Source organism: Accipiter gentilis, chromosome 6, assembly GCF_929443795.1.
Source record: "Accipiter gentilis chromosome 6, bAccGen1.1, whole genome shotgun sequence".
NCBI lineage: Eukaryota > Metazoa > Chordata > Aves > Accipitriformes > Accipitridae > Astur > Astur gentilis.
The window spans coordinates 6,456,862-6,480,746 of record NC_064885.1 but is presented as its reverse complement, the minus strand read 5'-3'; the positions used below and the strand labels follow the sequence as shown (position 1 = coordinate 6,480,746).

The window sequence follows — 23,885 nt, the reverse complement described above, 5'->3', positions numbered from 1 at the left end:
GGGTACCGCGATGGCGGCGCCCAGTAGGATCGCCACAGCGCTCCGGAGAGCGCTTCCGCCGTACGGCGCCGAGCAGCCAATAGGAGCGTTGTACCGCCGTCGGCCGGGTGACGCGAGGCGTTAACGAAAGTGCGTGCCGGAAGGAGCGGGCACGGCTCTGGGCGGCGGGAGGATTTGGCGGCAGCGGCGGAGCGCGGCGGGAGACGCAGCAGCCATGAGCGTGCGGCTGAGCGAGGGGGCCATCGCGGTGAGGGCTCCGCGCTCGGTGGGCCCGCGGGACTGGGGGGGGGCCTGGGCTGGGAGAGGAGGGAGCTGGGCACCGAGTTCGGCCCGGTCCTGAGGGGAGAAACCAGGCCCGGAGCTGGGCCCGGCCCTGGGGGGCAGGGAGGGCCCTGGTCGGGTCCAGCGGTGACGGCCGTTCAACGGTAATTCCCCCTCAGTTGCGGGTCTGGAAGCGTTCCTGAGTGAGGTGGTGGCAGCTTTCTGAGGGTCTCTTTCTTTTCTCCAGGCCATAATGCAGGGGGAGTACGTCTCCAAGCCCGTGCTGCAAGTTATCGTGAGTACTCTTCGTTACTTCTTGTGCCGGTCCGGTCCTGACTGCCTGCGCTTCTGCCCAGGCTTCTGAGGGCAAACAGGCTTTCTCTGCAGAGGAGCCGAGCAAGGCTGATGTACTTTCAATTTCATTTTGCATGACTTGGGCTATGCTGTTGATAGCAGTGCTCAAAAAAAAAAAAAACCAAAAAAAAAAAAGCTGAATAGATAGGTCATTTGCTAATGATGTCATCTTATGCTTTTGAAGAGTTTCTGAACAAATGAGAACTAGTGATCTGTTGTTTCCCCATAGAATACACGGGCTATTGCTACAGGAAATGGGCCACCGCGTTACCGAGTGTTGATGAGTGATGGGGTTAACACACTCTCCTGTAAGTATGGCAAGTCACAGTGAGATATTTTTTTTGTAAGCGTGGAGATACTAATGGTGCTGAAGTTTCTGATCTAATGTCTAGGTGTAAAGTGATGAAATAAGGAGAATGTGGCATGCTTGGGGAGCACAACCTCTGAACTGTGCACCTGTGTTTTAACATTTAGACAAAATCCTTCTCTTCTGGAACTTTCTTTGTGAGCTTCAAGCAGTTAACTTGCTACAGGGTATAACAAAAATATAGAAACCTATACTTGTTTTTGTAACAGTAATTTTAAAGGAATTTAGCTTAATCTTTCTCTAACTTCTTTGATACGTGATTATTCTAGCTATCACTGCACTCTTAAGTTTGGGAAATAAATACAGTATAGTGTATGCACGGGTTTGGTGACTTGTTTTCTATGTGCTAGTTAACTGAGCAAGTTGTAGATCTAATGCAACACTAGGCTGGCTAGAAAAGTCGTGGCTGGCTATGGCAGTCCCTTTTAAGGCTGGCATGTGTTCATTGTTTCAATGTTTTTCTTCTGTTTCTGCAGCATTCATGTTGGCAACACAGCTGAACTCTCTGGTGGAAGAGGAACGCTTATCAGCCCAATGTATTTGCCAGGTTAACAGATTCATTGTCAACAGCCTGAAAGATGGAAGGTATATATTTTTCTTTAAGCACAGTTTTACAGAAAGGTAGCCACACTAGCGGGTGCTCTGTCCTTTGTGACTAAGCAGAGGCTAAATGCTTTTGATTGGGATTATCTGACAGTATTCAGTCTTCAGGGTGCAGGAGGGAGAGTACACAGCACAAGCAATTAGCAGAAATAAAAAAATTAACGGACTGTGACTGCAGTGGGTGCAGATATGCCTAGCACAGTGATTTAGTAATTGAAGGTTTCCAGTTGGAATACTCAAATTGTACTAAGTTTCATTAAAATTCACTTGAAATTATCTGCTGTGGAAAAAAAACCAGTGAAGATTTCTTGTTACTTTGGTGTTGTAGAATCTGGTCTTTTAGGAAAATTTGAGAGGAGGGATCAGAGTGAAGTGATTATATAAAAACTATGTATGTGTCTAGGAGAATATGAACTAAGTAAGGTTCATATTCTTTTTATTCAGCATTTTTGTGGAGGGAATATAGTCTCTTTTTTAAAATCTGGCATGGTTTTGATACTTTTAAAACACTATGTTGTTTCAAGCCATTTTTGTGTGCCCATTCAGCCTGCCATCAGCTATCTGTGATACTGTTTCAAGCCTACTTGTACCTGATGAGAGGGTTAAGTTGACAGTGGAGAGCTTTTGTCTTCCAGATTCCCTCATCCAAAGAATCGGCCCCTAATGATTGGTTCTCTTATCTGCTGCAAAGGATATTCAGAGTCTGATAGACTTGCAGAGGGAGTGAAAGTCTTTACTGCTGTCTATTCTGTGTTTGTAGGAGAGTGGTTATACTGATGGATTTAGATGTTCTGAAAACTGCTGATAAGGTTGGTGGGAATATTGGCAATCCAGTGCCGTACAATGAAGGTGAGTATCCTCTGTAAACAAATACCCTTCTGAACAGACTGTTAGGACAGCCTTTCAGCTGTCTGTTTCTTTCACTTAAAAAGAAGTGGTCAGACATGTTCAGCTTTCTTATGCCTGGAACAGTGATGTCCAGATCTTGAAAATCCTTTCTCTTTGTGTAACACAAAATGGGTTTTGTTCATATTTTAATGAACTACGCCATGGCTGAAGCTTCAGTCTTCACATAGTATTGGGAAGTATCTATACATTATGATAACATTGACAGGTTTTTATTATATGTTAGTGGTCTCTACCTAGAGTTCCAGTAAGTATGCGGAAGCTATTCTGTGTCTCCTCATAATGAGTAATCAAATAGATTATAATTTCTTCTGTCTGGAAAGAAAACAGCAGGAGGAAGATGTAATAATGATCTATGAAAGTATAAGATGGCATGGAGGGGATGAATAAAGAATGATGAATCTCTTTTTTTTTCAACATTCATTTGATGCTCTTTAGTTCTCATACTGTCAGATAGGGGTTTTAAAACAAAGGCTGTACTGCACCCCCAAACAGTGCATAGTTAAATTATGGAACTTGTTGAGGTAGGTGCCAAGAATTGGCACAGGTTCAAAAAGCAATTAGACATGAAAGAAAAATCCATTAAAGGCTGTTAAACATAACAATACATCCTCTGCATGAATGTTAGATTCAGGAAGCACTAAAACTTAGATTGCTCCAAGTACATAGATGAGAGACTGGTATGAAAACATGGCCAGCATACAGACTTTCCTAAGCACCCATTCCTATCCTGCCATCTGAAAAACAATGATGCGCTGGGTAGACCTTAATCTGACCTGCCATGGATCTTTTGTTTTTATTATGTTGCATAAGTAACTGTGTTCTTCGTTTTCGTGTGCTGAGCTTACAGTTCTGAGGCAAACATTTTTTGAATTAATGTATTTTTTTTCCCCTGAGATATGTTCAAAATTATGTTCTGTTCTTCCAGTTCTGATCTTTAAAAAGAGAGAGGATAATAAGCACTTAAAGAAAATATTTGAACAGCTCTGTCATTGACGTATATACAGATAATGGCTGAAATTTAATAGCAAATAGCTGCTCTTGAAGAACTTTTTTTTTTTCCTGGTGGAAATGAGTTAATATATTTTATTACTAAGGGACCACATGTTAGTGGCAACAATTTTCTGTAGGATATTTTGGCCAAACAGTGGTGGTAGGTACACTGCCATTCTGGTTAAAAATCTACTTTACGAATCAAAGTAGAAATTAGACTTTGTTGCAAAGGCAAAGATATCTTTCTTCATTAACTTCTTTTTCCTAGGGAATTAGAGGGGCGTTTGTTAAATGAGCCTAAAGAATCCTTTGTTCCTTTGATAGTTACTTAGCTAATTGCTGTTTAAAAAATGTGTTGACATCTCAGATTTTATGGTTCAATCCCACAGTTGCTGTAGAGACCAAGATTTTCAGAATAGCTATTGAGCAGGCTGGTTTGTGGCTTTCTCCCATTTCCCTCGCTTGTGTGATACAAGAGCTTGTGAACTACAGTGTTTTTCAGTTATCATGTTGTTGCTTAGAGACGACTAGGAATGTGATATTTTACAGAACTGAGCTGAAAATATAGCTTTAAGACTATAAATTTTGGTAAGATTACCACGACTTTGATCAAAGTTGTGTTCTTCATGTGGGCTTACAAAAGTACTCAGCAATGAAGTTTTCAAATCCAAATGCTTTTGGAGATGTTACAGGTCTATGATCATAGTAAGTTTGGTCTTGTACTAGATAGTTAAGAGATGCTGAATTTGATGTGATGTGTATTTCATTTTAACACTGACATTATTCTGCAGACTTTATACCCTTTTGATACTAAATAAGGTTTCAGTTACAGAAGGCGGTCATAGTTTAGATTAAGTATCCTTAATGTGGCCTTTCTGCTCTGCAGGGCTGCCTGATTTGTCATGAAGGCCTTGATAAGAAGGCAAAGGTGTATTTCAAGTTGCAGATTCTTTAAGTTCCTGTATATATTGAGAGATGGTATTTTTGAGGAACACTCAGCTAATGCAGAATGAGTATCTAAGAGCACTTTGTGGTTTTCATGGAAAAAAAGTTCAGCTATTTTTAAAAGAGTATTTAGTCCTGCTTTTGGTCTTTCTTGAAATACAGATCTCAAATTACTAGACCTAGGATTAAGGAATATCCTTTCCTAGACTGTAATACTACAGTAGGACCCGGGGAGTGAGAAGCTGGCTTTTGGCCACTTTACGCTTGAGCAGTAGGTGGTTAATCTGCCTAACAAGGAAGCTGGAGACACAATCTTCTTAATACATATCATAAAAACTTTTCAGGCAGCATTTCATAATAGTATTGAAAATTAAGATTGAGCAGTTTAGTTCTTGTTGAAAACTAGATGATAATGTTATTACTGTCATTAATCTCATTGAAATTACTCTGATGCTGGACTTTCTTCTTACTATGACAATTACTTGCTACTTATGTTTAACTTCTGTCATTAATCTTTCAATGTTGAAATGTTTGTATACCTATACATTCACTTGAACTCTTTATTCTCGTCCTTCCTACCACACATGATTTGGTGTGCATTCTTTCAAAGTGCGTTTTCTTCCCACCCCACCCCCCTGCTGCTGCTCAGTTCTGGGACTGGTCTTCTGTCACCATGGCTCTGCAGCAGTACCTCTCGGCAGCAAACTATTGGAAGCAGAGAACTATTATGTGGCTATGACATTGGAGTAGGCTGCATGGCTAGCTTTGGCCAAAGGTCTTGGGTTTGACTAACCTAGTATATATAGCAGAAATGTGATCAGGTATTTCAAGTGTTTTTTCAGCTTCTGAAAACTAAGAGTGAAAACTATGCGGAGGACTCAGTTTTCTGAGCACCTTAAGTGATCACCAGCCACCAAAAATCATATTTTAGGAGTCCATAGACTCTACAAGTGAAAAAATTGGAGAGCTATTTCTGCTACTTCTGTATTTGAACACATGCACTGATGTGTTAATATATTCTTAATCTGTTGAGAAACACCAGGCTATGGGTAGGCAGCCATTAAAATATGAATTTGTGTTTCATAATGCACAAATGTTCTAATGTATATAGTGGTCTCTTGTTTGGTTTTTTCAGTGTTTTTTTTTTTTAATTAAAAACCTAGGGGGGGAAAAAAACATTGGGAACAGAAGTAGCAAGGAAATCTCTTGCTGTTTCCTGTGCACGTTCCTGTTCTTCTTGAATATTCTTTCCCTGACCAGAACTATTTTTCTCTTAATATGTTTTGTTGATTTTTTTTTCCATTCTCCTCTTACACCAAATGAATTTGGGGTGTTGAGCACTGACCCTGACCGGGTCCTCAGAGTACCTGAGGCAGCTGAGCGAGGGTGAAATCTGGCTTCTCCATCTAGTGGATTCTGCAGTAAATACACATTGCTGTTTGACGTCACTCTGTTGCCAGGGAGACTGCTGTCACCAGTTCACCGATGTGACTCTACTGCGGCAAGTTAGAGGAGCAGATTGGTTTTTGTGCAAGGACCTTGTTTTGGATTAAAAATAACCGGAGGGTTACCTCTGTAGACTATACAACATCAGGTGACACTACATCAGGGTCTCCTTGTGTTGCTTCTGCTCCTTTACCTTGCTTCTCTGCCATCCTTTCTTGCCCTTCTGTTCTGGGATTCTCTGCTTTTGTTCCTCGTGATGCTTATGGGCTTGGTCTGACCTTCTTTTCCACTTTCTCTGACCACCTTCCTCCTCACATCCCAAATCAGGGGCGCTTTGCCTACTCAGGCCTAGGACTTATTGCAAAGCAATGGCTTAAGAATTAGTTGCATCCAAAAAGATGAAAATGTTGGACATTTTCTCATCTGGAGGCAAAATATGATAGGACAATTACTATGTAAAAGAATACAAATTTTTGAATGGTAGATTAGTCTTCTAATGTACTATTTCTCTAGACATGTCACTCTGTTCTTTCTCTTATAATTTATCATCAATATAAGGTAAGTAAAAGTCCTGGAATCTAACAAAACATTGCATGGGTATGTACTTAACTATGGCATCACTTTGCTTCCTATGCAATATACTGCTGTGTCCCAAGAGGGACCTGGGTGAATGCTGAAATGATGACTCCATCACCCACACATTAAATATCTTAATATTTTGGAAATAAAATGTGGCAGGTATCTTCTTTGTTTTGTGTTAAGTTCAGGTTTGACTTTACCCAGTGGGTTTTTGGCCCTTTCTGAGTTTTAAGAGGGAATTCTACAGTTTTTATCTTAGCTGTTAGGTAGTAGCAGAAACAACCTGTCAGAGCAATAGAAGCCTATAAAAACTCAGAATTTGTCAAGATTACTTAAGTGCTGTCCTTCTAAATAACTGTCAACCCTGAATTCTTTCAAAGTAGAAAGCAGTTGCTTGAAGAAAGAGATCTGACTGAAATTCCTCCATGGTAATATTGTTCAACAGATAGCTTGCTACTGCTGTGTCTTCTAAAACCTGAATTTTAGTGTGTGTTCTCTGTGTTTTAAATTATTTTTTTTCATGCAAGTCTTATTTCCTAAAAAGGCGTTCTAATTACTGTGTTCCCTACTGTAGTATATGGTCTCTTTCCTTGATTACCAGGGCAAGGGCAGCAACGTTCTTCAGCTCCAGCAGTAAACCCAGCACCCAGCAAACCCCAGCAACAAAATGGCAATTTGTCAGTAGCAGGTAAGAATTCTGGTTTCCCTTTGTGTAGTGCGAAACCACAGCTTAAGTTTAAAAAAGATCCTTTCTATAAAGGTCTTGCACAAGAAACACTCCGTTAAAGACTAACCCATAGCTTGACAGGGTGAATTCTCTCAAGAGGCTACTGTACACTTGGATTTAATAATAAATTTTTTAAAAGGCCGGGGAGGGGGGATCTGTCCCCCTTCCCTCTTCTTCCCGAAGGGAAAAAATCCAAAACTGGACACAACTTTGAGGAAGCAGTGTAAACTGATCATCTTGTCTGATGCAATTTTGCATTCTTGAAACAGTGCTCTGTGGGCACCCAAGGAGGCTACAGTTTGGAGCTGGCCAGCAGGTGTGTTATTGATGCTGAGGTATTGAGGCCAAACAGTTTAGGTGGTACCGGACTGAAATTATTTGATAGTTGTCCTGGTTTCGGCTGGGAGAGTGTTAATTTTTTTTCCAGTAGCTGGTACAGTATTATGTTTTGGATTTAGTATGAGAAGAATGTTGATAACACACTGATGTTTTCAGTTGTTGCTAAGTAGTGTTTAGGCCAAGTCAAGGATTTTTCAGCTTCTCATGCCCGCCCAGCAAGAAGGCTGGAGGGGCACAAGAAGTTGGGAGGGGACACAGCCAGGACAGCTGACCCAAACTGGCCAAAGGGGTGTTCCATACCATGGGACATCATGCCCAGTATATAAACTGGGGGAAGTTGTCCTGGGCGGGAATCGCTGTTCACAAACTAACTGGGCATCAATTGACGAGTGGTGAGCAATTGCATTGCACATCACTTGTTTTGTATATTTCATTCCTTTTATTATTATTATTGTAATTTTATTGTTGTTGTTGTTATTATTTTCTTCCTTTCTGTTCTATTAAAGTGTTCTTATCTCAACCCACGAGTTTTACTTTTTTTTCCCCCCAAATTCTCTCCCCCATCCCACTGGGTGGGGGGGGAGTGAGTGAACAGCTGCGTGGTGCTTAGTTGCTGGCTGGGGTTAAACCACAGCAGTAGTACATCTATAAATACAGTTTTTTGATCAAGACTTTAAATAGTAAGATACTGAAAAAGGCAGTCAATTTAAATGTCAGCCTGTAGACTTATTTTTGAAGCCAAAAAGTTGTCAGTCCTAGCTCTTGGTACTGCTTTAACCCGTCTGTATTCTTTACCCCTACATTTAAGAAGTATTTTGAAACAGTAAAATTCTGACACCTGCTTACTGCAGCAGAAAACAAGCTCTTCCTTCCTGTACTTAAAGCTGATCATGAGAGTTCTATGCTTATACATTGACAAGATTCAGTTTAGAATTAGCAGTATTGCTTTATGTCAGGAAATTATTTGAGTGCAGGCTACCATTCCTTAGTTTTTTTTCCCCCCAAATGGTGTAGATTTAAAGCTTGGTGTGCCATATTTTAGAGAATTTACTGCTAACTAGTTGTTTACCCCTCTAGACCACGTTTAAGTGATTGACTCGACACATCTCCACTTCCAGTGTAAGTGTTCTAAAGGTCTGAGATTGTCTCTTCTGCAGCAGTTTGCAGCCTCGAAAATACTTGTGACCAAGAGCAGAAGTGATTCAACAAACTTCTAGACACTCTGGTGCTCACATAGCGCAGTGAATGGAGCTTTAAGTGCACTACCCAGTGTTAAGTACAACTTTGCCTTCTATGCAGCTCCCCATAGCATGGTGGAAAAAGTTCCGCCTGACCTTGCACCACGAGTTGGTTTTAATCTGGCATTTGACTGCAAGGCTGAAATGCTTTATGCTTTGTTGTGGTTTTTGAAAGGTCCTGCTGCTCCGAAGTACCATGCTCCTCCCTCAAACCAGTTCGGTAAAGTAAGCGCTCCCAGCTCAGTGAAGACACCAGGGGGATCGCAGGCCAAAGTAGTGCCGATTGCCAGCCTGAACCCATACCAATCTAAGTGAGTTATCGTTGTTTGCCAGGTGTTACTCTATGTCACAGGCATGAGGGAACAATAGCTTCTTTTTGCTTTCTCGTGTATGAATCTCTGTCAAATCATTCTTTGAGTTCTTTTGACTGTATTGGTTAACTTCAAACAAACAAAACCAGCAATAACAACAAAACCACCCAGAGAAAGAAACAAACAAAAAAAAGCCCTCCATAGAAACAGCTCTACGGGTTTTGGTTTGGTTTTGGTTCAGCTTGGGTTTTTTAGTGGTTTGTGGGGATTTTGTGGGTTTTTTGTTTTGTTTTGTTTTTTAACTTCATCAACTCTTCGACAATCTGATATTTGCCTTTGCATGGTCTTGGTGAAGTTACCCTGCTGAGATTGAGAGGTTTTTAATACTTTAGGTGAAAATCAATTGACTTCTCTTTTTTTTTCCTAAAGCAACTTTCTTTTTGGTAACTTAATGATAAAACAGCTCAGTAAGCTATTCACTTTGGCTACTGTTCTGTTGACAAGCATGAGGATGTAATTATTTCATGAATGACATTTCTAAGTTACGCAAACTGATTTGATTACCCAAGTTAAATGTGAATCCTATAATTGAGCTCTTGAGTTCTAGCATGGCTTTTCAGAACAGGCAAACTGCTGCATGAAAAATGTACCCTAGAAGAGTAAAAGATTTGAAGCCTGATTCTATCCAGAAGGATTGTTCGCTACTATTATCATACTAGATGCTTTAAGGCTGGCTTTGTTGCTTTCTCTACAACTTTCTGCCTTTAATGGGCTAGGCCATTAAAATAGAAAGTAGCAGAAGAGAAGGTAGAGTTGCTGAGGTGCAGTGGGAAGATTCTGGCTTTTAAATGGTGACATTCCAATTCCAAAGGTTTGTCAATTCAATCTTTTATTTAAAGAAAAAAAAAAGAAAAAGACAGAACAGTGATTTCTTGCACAATTTCAGGTGGACCATTTGTGCTCGTGTTACCCAAAAAGGCCAGATCCGCACGTGGAGCAACTCCCGTGGTGAAGGAAAGCTCTTTTCTATAGAGCTAGTCGATGAAAGTGTAAGTGTCATATGTTGAGAAAAAGATAATGTATGCCAGATGCTGACGAACCCTTCATAAAGACAGAATAGAGGAAATAAAGTGTGTTATAGGAAATGTTTCGTGGTTTGTTTTTTTTTTTATTGTGACTGAAGCTTGTATTCCTGTATTCATTAAGTTGAGCATCAACGACCCAGTTTTTATCCTGAATGAAGTCTTAAATGTATGGCATTACTGATTATTTTTCATCAAAGTCTACAGTGTGTGACTGAATTTTTGCCGCTTCAAAATATAGCTGTTTATGGAAACTGACAACTTAATACTGAGGTTTGTGGTGGTTTCCTCTAGATTGAGAGTGAGGTCTCATCCTTGCTTAGATATGCGATACAAAACAAGGAGTGAGAGGAGCATTGCCTCCAAGTTAGAAGCTTTCATTTTCATGGGGAAATGGGAGTACAAATTATTGTAATAGTAGGAAATTTCATCTGTGGTTTGTTTGGGGAACGGTATCTGGTTAATCTAACTAAACTTGCAGTTTGTCAAACCTCATCAAATCGCAGCCTTCCGTCGTGAAAACAAACAAGATTCTGCTAGATTATGTTTAGTATAAAATGTGAGGTTAATAATGTAAGATATTGTCATCAGCCATTTGTTTTCTGTGCATACTGTCTGTATTCAAATTTTTTTTAAAACAAAATTTATATCTAGTGAGTTTTTAATTGTTATTAATCCTTACTTAAAGACTTAACATCACGTATAAGTGGGAGATGTACCGATATACTGTGTGCTATCTTGTGGAGCTGCATGATCTATTTGATTTTTTTTTTTTTCATGTAATGGCAATTAATGCTGGTTTTAAGAGTACCTTTTCAGAGGTATGTATAGGATATATGCAGTTCTTACACATTTCATTCTGAAACTCTAGATATACTAATGAGACTTGAATTTGAGATTGGATGGTCAGGTATAGAATATGTTGTTTTAGCTATGACTACAAATGTGAGGAAAATGTTGTTTGTTTCTCTCATGCCTGGAGCTAGGCTGGCAGACCATGCTGTGTCTGTGGAACGGATGGCACTTAACATTGCAAAGATTTCTTTTTTTTTTTTTTTTTTTTTTTTTTTTTTCATTCCGAATTTCAGTTCTGACCAGCTCTCCTATTTTCCTGCAGGGTGAGATTAGAGCTACTGCATTCAATGATCAAGCAGACAAGTTCTTTCCCCTCATTGAATTGAACAAGGTATGGTAGCATTGTGCTTTCATAGACTGACATGAGCTAGAAAAGAGGAACTTCAGCATAGCAAGGATTTTTAAAGGTGAACACAATCTATTTTCTCTGTCTGACTTCTGATAATATCCTCTGTTTCCCTGCTTTCTCCTGTAGGTATATTATTTTACCAAAGGCAATTTGAAGACTGCTAACAAGCAATATACAGCTGTTAAGAATGACTATGAGATTACATTCACTAATGAGACTTCAGTTGTGCCCTGTGATGATGCCCAGCATCTTCCATCTGTTCAGTTTGAGTTTGTATCCATTGCTGACTTGGAGAACACACCCAAAGACTCAATTGTTGGTCAGTCTAAGTAGCAAAATGGCAAGCTCTAAAGCTCTGAAGTTTTACTTTTGTGTCCCGAATACTGGGGAGGTAGTGAGCATACAGGGCTTTGAGTGTTGTGATCCCTTAAATGAAGTTATCCAGTGATGGTTGCCATTAAAAATACCTTGGGTGGTTTTCCTGTTAAGATGTCTTTGCCCTGTTCTGCTAACAATGTATAATGACTTTTCTTCAAATTTGTGCTACAAACTAAAGACAGTAAATGATAGTTGTTTACTGTATGATGATCATTGTTTTCCACAGAAAAGGGCTGAAAGAAAAATGTCCTTGCTCAGCACGTGTGCATTTCATACCTTCCATGGTCTTGCTTTCTTTCACTATCTAATTATCTCTGTAGTGATTTTGGCATAATTCATTGCATCCAAGTCCAAGTTGCATGACTGTTTTGGCTTGCTTTGTGAAGTATTGGAGGTTTGTTTTTCTGTAATTTGTTGGGCAGAGTACTCCGGAAAAATCAGAGGCTTGGGTGGAGGCGAGGGTTCTCAGGTTTCACACGCACAAGATGCCTGTGATTCAGAGGCATTCAGCTAGGAATTTTAAAGGTAGATCTGTAATTATTAAAAATGGTGCACTTTTGGGGAGTGCAAAGGGGGTTGTGTTAGGTCTTACTACCCAAACATGCAAACTTGTTTAAATTGCAGCTTACAGTCATGGGGCTACAGTGAAGGCACTAGCCAGTTGCTTTGTTGTTTTACAGTCACTTTGAAAACGCCTTGCCTGAGAGACTTGTGCTTAAACAGCAAGAGAGTGTGTGTTACAGGATCAGGGCTGAACTCCTTTGACAGAATGTGATGAGAAAAGATAGTACAATGCCTTGATCTCACTAATGTGGTGAGGCTTGCATTCATGAATATCTTAATGAATTAGTCAACAAAATTAAAGCACTGAAGAGTTCTGTAGTGGAGCATTCCTACCATAATACACTTAATTTCCATATCAGATTTGATTTGAATAGGGAGCTAGGATACAAGGTAAAAATCTGACAGTAGGTTTGAATTCTTCTCTTGTGATCTTGTATTCCCCAATTGTGACCTTTGAGTAACTCTAACTAAATTGTAACTGTTTTTCAGATGTAATTGGAATTTGTAAGAGCTACGAAGATGTCACTAAAATTACAGTGAAAGCTAACAATAGGGAGGTATCAAAGAGGAACGTGCACCTGATGGATATATCAGGGAAACTAGTGACAGCTACGCTATGGGGAAATGAGGTATGTGCTCCCTTACCTGTTCTTAAGCAAAGGTTCCTTTGTGTAGGGTAAGGAAATGAGAGTGTGCTGTTGTCATCAGAGATGGGCATAGCACTGAGACAGGTCCTGGGTGTTTAAGGATCAGGGGCAGAGAGAAGGTGAAAGACTGTCTGGTTTCATTCAGGTGTGATGTTCTTAACCTTTCTCTGACAAACTGCTGACATGATCTGACTAATGTGTTCTGAACAACTGCAGACATTATGTCTCAAGCCCAAAGACTGAAGGTAACAGGCTTCTGGTTTAGGAAAGGATACGAGTTGCAGTTTGATTATGGAAAAGCCCAGTGGCTACGGCTGTCTCATTTGAGACTAATTTTATTTGTAGGGTGGGATACATGTTACCCTGCATAAATTGCTGATTAACTGGGGGGTTGAGAGGCTGTATCTCAGACTAGAGTTTAAAGCATCAGAGCCTTGGAATTGAAAGTTTGAGTAGTTGCAGTAAACTACTACTTTATCCTTTTAACGGGCTACTTTTGTTTTCCACCAGTGTTGTAGATACTTAGGGATTTATGTTCCAGTCTATAAAATAGAAGTGATCCTGCCAGCTTGACAGTGATGCTTTATGGCTAAATGATCAAGTGCACTGATATTGTAGGTAGCTAAACACCATTAACCATCTGCTGATATAAATGAAGTAAACTGAAGTTCAATATCACAAAGTTTTGAGGTTGGACCAGGTTGTTATAGGAGAGGCTACTGGTAATCAATTCCTGGCATAAGTCTTCCAACAGAGATCAGGGCCTGCATTTTACAAAGTTAAATCTGTTTGCTTGCTTGTAGAATAGAGACAACAACAAGCATTGAGGAGAAGTGATGTATAGCTTGCAGCTGGCATAGTTAGGGTTAGACTCTATATCCTTTGCAATAGTCATTACCCTAAGTGCTGGGATATGTTTTGTGTTCTTTTTGCATCTCGTGGATACAGTGAATGCTACTGGTAACTCCAGCTCGTTTGTAATCTTTAAGCACATGATCCTCCCCTTGCTAAGTGGTGTGGGGTCCAGAAAATCCATACCTTTCAAAACCTCTCTTATGGCAAGAGGTTCTTTGTTAGTGTCAGACTTTACTCAGATAACAAACTGATGGCAATTGAACAGCATTAAAGCAGCTTTATGAGATTAAAAACAGAAAATGGGAAGTCAAGAAAATGTGTTTGGTCAGCATACCTACACTTCTGCTTTTTAAGTTCTACTAGAGTAGACGTGATTGGGTCAGTCAAGCCAAGTGAGTTGTTTCATCTCCTGAAGAGTCTAATCTGACCAAATAATTTCTCCGCTTTGGAGAAACCTCCATTACCGTAACCCATCTCCCTTTCTAAAATCCTTCTGTGAAACTCCTAATGGAGGGGACCAATCCTTTTTTTCCAAACCAGTGGTGTAACTTAAGGATCTTCTGGTTCCCCAGGAAATGGGGTGTTAGGATTACAGCTTTAATTGTTAGCTGCCTTTTCTTAAAGTCCTAGTGATACCGTTTAAAACCTTACCTTCTAAATCCAGTAAGATAATTTGATTCAGATTTGGTCTCTTGTCATGATCTGTGAATTATGACCGCAAGTCCAGTACCTTTACTGTAGCATGCTACTAATGTTTTCTGTTTTTTCAACACATGCAGGCTGAACAGTTTGATGGTTCTAGACAACCTGTGATAGCCATCAAAGGAGCCCGAGTCTCTGATTTTGGTGGTAGAAGCCTGTCTGTCCTGTCCTCGAGTACAGTTGTCATCAACCCTGATAGCCCAGAGGCTTTTAAGCTCCGAGGATGGTATGAGTGTGTGTTTATGTAGATTCATTCCAGCCTGCTGCAGAGTGTTTGTTTTATTCTGTTTCTCTGTACTTGAGCAGTTTATATAGTATTGAAGAAAGGTAGCAGAGGATATGGGTTCCAGGATTATAGAAACTTCTCTTTCTTGAAAGCACTGGAGCCTGAAAGGCTGTCCTTCTTAAGTTGTTCAATTCAAAAACTTGTAATTCCATGACAGACCTTGAAAAATTGAAATAGGAGTAGTGCATGCTGACCCAAAGCCTTGGAAGGCAGCATGAAATCAGACTTGACCAGCTCCACTTTCTGAGGCATGATCTGAGAGAACAATATTTTTTTCACAGGCTTTTTTGATTGTGTGGAATCTGATACACACTGTATTAGTATGGGCTGGAGGAACTATGCTGACTTCTTCTAGTGTCTATTCCTGATCAGATATTTTTCAGATAGCAAAATAACATTTTTATTTTTATTGTTGTCAGGAAAACAAAGTGATTTCTTGGCGGTTTGTTGCTTCCACTGTAGGTAGTTGCTAAATTGTCTGCTGTAACTACTAATATGGCAAGATGTGGTGTATGTATGAATAGGGTCAAGTGCCAACAGCATCAGATTCGTGAATCCAGGGGTTTCAGGTTCTAGTTAAATCACCCAAACATGGATAAAATATAATGGCATCCTCCATTTGTCATTGAGCTGTGGTTCTCCCATACTTCAGAAGGTTGTTGCAGATAAAATTGATTGTGGGTCTTAGCTATTACTGTCACGCTTTAATTAAGCTCAGTTTTTGAGTCTTGTTGGCGTGTTTTTCAAATCTCAAAAAACACCATGATGGAATGGTAGTACAACCTTTTGCTGAAAAGCTGTGCTTTCTTATTTTAACAGAGGAAGAATAATCTTTTCAATGCTATTTTCTTTTTCTTTCGAAGCTGCTGCGAAGATAATGGTACCATGTAATTTAATTTTAATTACGGAAATATCTTGATGCCCTTAAATCTTGTTATCTGACTGCCTTTAAGAAGCATGCAGTGCGTGGTTTGACCACTAGCTGGCAAACAAATTGCAGTTATATAGAACAAAGCTGTCCTCCTTTTGTGGGTTTATAAAATACTGTGCTAATTAAGTCGGACTATTAACTTATTCTGAAATGCTATTTTTGTTTGCAATATACACAAATTACTGTAATTGTTTCCTTTGCAATCATTGATAAAAAAATCCCTCACATATTAAGTACATGAAACTAAACGTAAGCTTTTGATAAGTCTGTATGGTCTGCTAGCCAAAAATAGAAGTGCATCTTTGTGGTTCCAGGTTTGACTCTGAGGGGCAGCTTCTGGAATGTGCCTCAATCTCTGATGTGAGGGGTGGGCCAGCATCTGGGGTGAATACCAATTGGAAAACTTTGTTTGAAGCCAAATCTGAGAACTTGGGACAAGGAGATAAGGTAAAGCGCGGCCGCTGAGTACAAGCCTTGTGTATTGGGGGAAAAATAAAAAGCTAGACTTTATGCAGGCGTTTTGCTTATTGAAGTAGTCCAGTTGTTGAGCAGTATGTGCTTACTCTGTCAGAATGTATGTTATTAAATAATTTTTTTCAAATAAATTCCAGCTTGTTGCCGATGTTGCAACAAGTTACTATGTTTGCGAGAGAATTCTAAGCCTTGTATAAATGGGGGGTGTTCACCCCAAAGATGTTAATATAAATAGCTCAAAGTGTTCTAGGAGAAACAGGTGCATTAGGAGGAAGTGGTTTTCAAGGGTGCACACTTGGTAAATAGAAAAGCTAGGAATAAAACACAGGCGTCTGGCATTCCAGTCCAGTAACCTCTCTAGGCTTATACTGCTTCTTGACTTATTTTTAATTTTTTTATTTTTTTTTCCCAAACTTAAATGCTAAGCCATTTGGGATATGCAAGAACTTCTATCTAAGGAAAAAACTTTACCTGTCATTCAGCTATTTTCTGTGAGATTTTTTTGCACATGCTTCTTAAGCAACTCTGTTTATCTGTTGAAAGACTTGACTGTGGTCTTAAACCATTAGGATGATTATTTTAGTATGGTGAGTGGGTATTTTGTTCTGTAGGCTATAGTTTAATCAAATGCTTATCTGTAATACTACACAGTAGGCTTTCTGGTTTTTCTATTGGCTCCTAAAAGAAGCATAGGAAAGTGCAGAATCTTAATCCTGTGAAAAAGTAGAGATTTGAACAGACACAATGAAGAAGCAAATATGCTTTATCTAAAGAAAACCTAGCAATTGGAGTTTCTTGCAATGGAAACACAAAATAATCTTGCTGTAGGGGCTTTATTTAACATAATGGAAGCCTGAAAATTATTGCAACAGAGGGGCTGATTTACAGTTTCCCAATAATCCATAGCTGTTAAGCTTTCTAATCCTAAATATCCAAGTATGGATGCCTTGCTTTGTAGTTAATTCAGAATTGGAAAACATTGAGTATTTTGAGGCTAATGTTGCACACTCACTCTCCTAGGCAGATTATTTTAGCTGTGTGGGCACAGTTGTACATCTGCGCAAGGAGAACTGTATGTACCAGGCATGTCCCTCTCAGGATTGCAATAAGAAAGTGATAGACCAACAAAATGGACTGTATCGTTGTGAAAAGTGTGATCGTGAATTCCCCAACTTCAAGTATCGTATGATGCTTCTGGTAAGTAAATGAATTAGAGGAGAGGTGTTTCTTGCTGTTTTCCTTGTACAGTGCAAATAGAAATCTTTCAAGAGAATGGGGTGTTAGAGTGCTGTTTGTCTATCTGTGGTGCCTTTGGGCTAGAGGATATTTAAATGGTTTGTATACTGTACCTGAGTGAGGGATGTTTCATTGAGCTGATTAGCAGTTTGTTTTCCTAGTGCTCCAATTAAAAGCTTTTCTCTTTGCCAAAAAGTTGATGCTAGCTCAGTTGATTCTGGTTTCCAAGTGTACTATGCAGTGCAGAGTACAGATGGCCTACGCCTCTTCAGTAGTGAAGATAAACTGAAGTAAAATGGCATTTCTGGAGAGCAGTAATTGCACTTTTACAGCTGCTACCTATATTTAGTACATTTTTTTCGGTAGGTATTGTTCTGTCTCATGCTTTAATGGAGCCTGCTTCAGAAAGTTGTCTGGGGATTATTATTGCGATGCCCGCTTACACCATAAGCATTGAACCTTCTTCTGTTTTACGTTATAAGTTAGAGTTGTATCTGCTTCTTAGAAATGCTGTGCCAGGTGGGCATGCAGAGAGAAGGGAACTATCCCTGTAGTCTCACTAAAACACAAACTGCTTCTGAATAATTTCTAGCGGATAACTTCTAGGAATGCATGAACTACTTTACATAGCAGAAACATTCTCATAGAATATAAAGGAGATACTGAGGGTACAATCAAGGCCTTCAGAACAATATGTCTCCTATTTTCCCATTCCTAATTGTCAAAGCAGTCAGGAAATGCATGTGAGGCTATCATTTGATCTTTTTACTGCTCTGTCTTGTCCTTGAATATGTTGATAGTTTCCTCGTAACATAGTATTACATGTGTTTGTCCTCAAGTACTCGGGTATGTACAAACTAAATGCAGTTTGCAGTCTTGCTGGTGTCCCCCTTGGTGGTTGTTGTTCTCGGCTAACCTGTTCTTGCTCACAGCTCATCAGCGACAGAAGAACAGAGCTAAATATCCATCAGTGTGTACCACTGTGATCTTGTTGGCCTTTTCCTGTGGCACAATGTATTGTCAATATTAACTCGTGTTAAGTTACTGTGACGTTCTATGGAGCTTAAAAAAAACCAAACCAAAACTCACTGCCTTCCACCCTCAGTGATGGAAAGTACCTACAGTACATAGGGCTCTGATAGTTACTGGAAATTTAAAACTCTCTATAGCTGTGAAATAATTTTTTCTTTTGTACTGTCTTCTGTCTTCCTTGAGGAACAGGCAACTGGATGAAATAACCTTTTGGGTTTTGTTGGTTTTTAGGTGACCATTGCAGACTGTCTAGAGTATCAGTGGGTGACTTGTTTCCAAGAGTCAGCAGAATTCATTCTTGGGCAAAACGCAGCTTTCCTGGGAGAACTGAAGGAAAAGGTCAGTCAATTAGCTTATTGTATTTTTAGTAAATGTCTAGAAGTTGAACTGTTTCACACATCCTGTTGGTGGGCTGCCCTCAAATTTCTTGCTTTTTTTTTTTGATCCTCCTGGTAAGGAAATATTCTTGTAATGTTGACTTTGAAGGCAACTTTGAGAAAGATGTAAGGTATGTGTGTAACACCAGTGCTGATTCATCAGAGAGCATGATCTCATACCTGCGTGCGCACATATAGCACTCCTAAGTCAGCAGAGGTGGCCAAGGCAGTGGGTTATGTTAATGTAGTTGCTGTGGAAATTAACAGCATTATTAAAACAAATACAAAAGTGCCATATGAAAGAAAGGGATATGCTACTTCATTTGGCAAGAATTTGATCTTGCCCATTCCCTGGGTAATAGGCCAGCTGAGGGACCTGGCAGCACAAGATTGTTCTCCAGATGTTGGACTTCAGTATCTTTTATAAGTTCACAAATCATTGCTTCTCCCTAGTCTGAAGTTCTTGGCAGGGACTTGTTTACTCTCCTCAGGATTATTTTCCACAGGCCATCTGCCTGGAGAACAGAGATTTGCCTGGTTTCCCCCATAGTTTGCTCCCACAGTCAGTCTGTCTACCTCTGAGCTCTTTTGGCTGTTAAAAGCTGGAGATCAGGCTGTCCTTATCACCTGGACCTTGAGAGACAGCTGATTACTTGACGACAATACTACAGCCTTTTAACATGTGTTGACTCCAATAGAAAGAACAGGCTGTTTTATTGTTGTACCTAGATTGGAAGAATCTGCAAAAAAAACTGGTTTAGCCATGAATGCTAACAAGATTATCCCTAATGTGTTCCAAAAATTTGTTTACAAATCCAAAAAGTTCCAGAACACTTTGTATGTATCTTTGTAAGTAGGCAGGAAGCTTTTTGAACTAATGTGTGTTAGCCCACTTCTGAAGGCTCTTTTTTTTCCCACCAAATATAATCAGAAATTTTGTTGGTCATATGAAAACTGTGACTTGTAAAATGGGTCGTTGGCAGAGATGCTTAAGCGATCTTTCTTTGACAGATTAGAATGGGGTTTAAGGTTGTAAGTCTTTAAACACTAACAGACAGCATTTTCTTCCCTTTGTCACTATATGCTTCTCTGCTGCATTTTCCTTTCTTCCAACCAAAATAATATTTTCCTGAGTTTTAGTTGTCTACTGTGTCAAAATCTATGTGGTTTTGTTTTGTTTTTTTAACTGATGATATGGAAAGCATAATAAGTTCTTGAATTGCATATGAGCATTGCTGTGCTCCCAGGCGAAGGCTGGTTGATACTAGGGCTCCATAGATATACCAGTAGTTGTTTAACCCATTGCTTGGCTGTGGGAGGGAAATGAAGCAGGGGGGATTGCTGAGGCTGTAGTCCCGGTTGTCCTGAGACACTGTTGTAGACCTCATCTGCTTCTGCAAAGTAGGGCTGGTTTTCCTGTAGGTTACATACAAGAATGTTGGGTTTTTTTTGAAATTTCCTGCACTTCAGCGGTCTAAGGTAAGTGGTACAAAGCTTGTGGTTCTAGGATGCTAAGTTTTTGTGATATTATGAAAGCTGGACGCCTCTGTTCTGTAGGAAGATGTATTGCTAGGGCACTCTAATTAGATGTGCTTGCACTTTTGCATTTCCATTTTCAGACATTCTTAACTTGTCAATATTTTCTTACTTTAGCCATGCTTAATCTCTGCTAGTGTTCAAACAAAATTTCTTAGTCACTTTTAATGCTGAAGAGAACTGGGTGTGGAGAGACAGCAGATCCTATGTAACAATACAAACATGTAATGTCTTTTGAAGAGCTGCCTAATGGAAATGGCTGAGGATAGAAAATGGAACATAATATGGAATGAGCCCTTGAGCGGGAATGCTTTGTGTTCCAGGAGAAATTGTTTTTGATTTGACACTTTTATGAGCCTTTAAAAATGGTACTTGATGCATTTTCAGTAAGCTTTTCTTAGTGGTTTTTCTCTGAAGATCTGATGTGGTATCCTGTGAGGTTGGTGGGAGTCTTTCCACTGCTCACAGTATGTAGTGAGTCCATGTATGGGCAGTGACCACGCTAAGCATAGATATGCATGCAACGTTTTTCATCTACCTCTCCACTGTGCTTGTTACCAAAGGAGGTGGTGGAGGGTAGCAGTGACTGGTATGCTAACAGCATTTTCCACTCACTAATGGTTAGCAAAGTTTGTGGCAGAGCTGGAAACAGAAGCCAAATGCTTTATGAAGCAAGTTTTCTTATCCTCTAATCCATATGATGGTCAGAAGAAGGGCTTTTTAATATTCAGGAAGGATATGCCTAATTTTTGCAGTCTGTGAAACTAGCTACTCCTGTTCACCTTCATTTGTTGTGCTTTTCTAAACCTTGGGAGAATCACTATGTAGTGTAAAACAGTGCTGCGTGCATTTAAAAACAGCAGATGTAACACTGCTGTTACACTGAATATGAGTGAAACTGAGGTGGGTTCAATTCCAGATCAGATGCTCTGTCTGCTGCTGGAGCGACTGATCAAGTCGCATTAATAATTACTTGTCTGTATCATCATGGGGCTGCAGGATTTTTGTGGAATGTCAGCAAAGGTTTTTACAACTAATTTTTACAAAAATAAACTTTTTCCACAGTCTCCACAACTTGTCTGCTGCTTTTCCACTGTTTTGACAAATTGTCAGTTTTAAGTGATGATGATGTTTAGTGTTCATATGGTAATTAGAAGCAGCTTATGTCATAAATATGACAGTCTTCTAATGGTTATAAAAGCGTGTTCAAAACATGTATCCACTTTTTTATAGAACATCCTCTTAAATAAGTCTGTGTCAGCATGTGAAGGATACATACAGCCTTGATGGATAACGAGAGAAACAGAATGCCTAATAAGACGATTAATAGGGAAGTAGTTAACTCTGTCAGTGTTTGTGATTGTAGCAGAACATCAGAATTAGCCTGTTAAGCAGCGTGAAAGAATCTCATGTAGATTTATAGTACTTTCGTTCTGTACACTTGGTTGCAGATTTGGTGCAACTGTACATTATTTTGTTTAGGTAGCTAAGACATTTTCACTTTCACCTAAACTTTGTCTTAAAAACTTTTAAGTTATGGTTTGGCATCTAAAATTTGAGGGAAGATTCAGCTCTGCCTACATGATCCGGTTAGTTCACCTGTTTTGCCAACATAAGCAAAAGATGCGCTGTTCTGAAAGTTCATGGTACTCCCAGAAGCCTGGAGTGTTTGCAGCTGATATCTGTCTTTGTCCTTGTCACAGAATGAGCAGGCATTTGAAGAAGTGTTCCAAAATGCAAACTTCAACACGTATGAGTTCAGGATCCGGGTAAAACTGGAGACTTACAATGTAAGTATCCCCTAAAAGGCATGTAACGTAGCACTTGGCTTTTGTAGTTTGACTTGTCTCCATAGGAGGTGCTTCCTCCTCTTACGTTTGTGGGGAGAAGTTTCCAAAGATACTTGCTCACAGCAAATACTGCCAGTCTTGAGCACTGAAGGAAGGATCCACTGTCATTAACACTGTTCCCTCTCAGGTTCATCAAGCCTGGCTTGTTTCAAATGAAAACAACATAGCTCCTCTGGGAGTCAAGTTTGCACTCCCAGATAACCCTGATACCAAGATCAGTAAGTTACTGGAGCAGAAGGAGGTTAGAACCAAATGCCTGGGGTGCTTAGTGCTCTTCTTTTACATGCCATGTTTCTCTTTCACAGGATGAATCTCGTATTAAGGCTACAGCAGTGGATGTCAAACCTGTGAACTACAGGGAATACAGCAAGAGGTTGATCGCAAGCATCAGGAGAAATGCTCAGCTAGGGTGAGGAGGCTGGTACTGACTGATGGAGCTAGAACTTCCAGGAAAAACTCCATAGATGATGTTACACTGACTTTTTCCCTACCCTGTGTGTGACAATTTGGCATTAGTTACACCGTGCATGGTAGTCCAGTGTAGTGGCCTAAGTGATTTAATGCATTTCTCTGAAGATATGCCCCTGGTAGGTAAGTAAGAGTGCACTCTAATGGCCAGGATATTGTAGACTGTTGTGGTCTATTAAGCTGTGACAGCTCTAAAGAGGAGTCTCTAGACAGATTGCCAGGGTCTTTAGACAAACCATTCAGAATGTCTGAAGTAACTTTTGCTTTCTTACTATATGTAAAGCTGAATTATATAACCATTGTGTCTTCTTTGCAAGAAAGTAGTGACAACCTTGACACTTGGACTTGTTCAGCAGAGGGTAGGAGGAAGAGTGTCATACAGCTTTCAGATAATGGACGTAGGAGAACAGGTCTATTAGCACAAGTTAGTTCCTTTCCATAGAATTCAAAGGCTTTCTCTTTCCACAGGTGCCATGCAGTTGTTAATGCTTGGAATGGCAATATGGTAGAATTATTAATCAAAGACATATCTCTTATATCTGAAGAATATCCTTCCTTCAGGGTTTAATAGACTGAGTCAGATGGGTCTGATATTAATCAAAATTGTCTCTTCTGAGGAAGGCAGATAAGCATTGACTCTCCATCCCCCAGGGAAATCTAGGCAACTACAAAGCATTGCTTTAGTTTTCTTTTCAATTAATACTATGGATTTTTGACTGATTTTTAGCTCACGTTTCCTGCCTATACATATTTTGTATGTTTGTATGTTCAGTCGCTTTGGTTTTATTTGTAATGATGTTAATCAGGAACAGGTCTTTAAATGGGGGGGAGCTTTGTTTCAATAAACACTGTTTAATTCCTATGTAGTGAATTTTGCTTTCTTTGAACACCAAAGACTTCTCATTACTGGAAAGCAATTAATTAGCTTTCATAATAAGCATTCACTTGGGGGAGATGTTACCTTATTACAAACTCTAAGGTTAGACTGAAGAATGGAGACTTCTTTGCCTGATGTTAACGGCATGGAAATGCAGTGATATTTTCACCATTTCTGTGCCTGAGAATGCTGATGAGCTGGCACTTCTGGGATTTTTATTGACGTTTACACAGCAGTCTAAAACTAACCAGGCTTTGAGATTTGTTCAGACATAGAGCTAGTACAGAAAACAGTAATTATGCTACTGGGCTTTTCAG

At 39.7% G+C, this 23,885-nt stretch overlaps 1 protein-coding gene across 1 annotated transcript; it reads left to right on the top strand.

The window, feature by feature from the left end:
* Window positions 1–124: 124 nt before the first annotated feature.
* On the top strand, window positions 125–23,553 carry RPA1 (replication protein A1). The gene is made up of 17 exons (XM_049803963.1): window positions 125–247; window positions 509–556; window positions 845–923; window positions 1,459–1,567; window positions 2,346–2,434; window positions 7,056–7,142; window positions 8,934–9,069; window positions 10,016–10,118; window positions 11,269–11,337; window positions 11,482–11,674; window positions 12,787–12,926; window positions 14,579–14,727; window positions 16,033–16,165; window positions 17,213–17,389; window positions 18,692–18,799; window positions 22,077–22,163; window positions 22,529–23,553. The coding sequence occupies exons 1-17, from the start codon at window positions 215–217 to the stop codon at window positions 22,634–22,636; spliced, it is 1,848 nt and encodes a 615-aa protein (XP_049659920.1). The 5' UTR covers window positions 125–214; the 3' UTR covers window positions 22,637–23,553.
* The last annotated feature ends 332 nt before the right edge of the window (window positions 23,554–23,885 follow it).

Coding starts and splice junctions, on each gene's coding strand:
- RPA1 (XM_049803963.1), top strand. CDS start 215: ATGAGCGTGCGGCTGAGCGAGGGGGCCATCGCG. Junction 557..844: donor AGCCCGTGCTGCAAGTTATC/GTGAGTACTCTT, acceptor GTTTCCCCATAG/AATACACGGGCTATTGCTAC. Junction 7,143..8,933: donor TGGCAATTTGTCAGTAGCAG/GTAAGAATTCTG, acceptor GGTTTTTGAAAG/GTCCTGCTGCTCCGAAGTAC.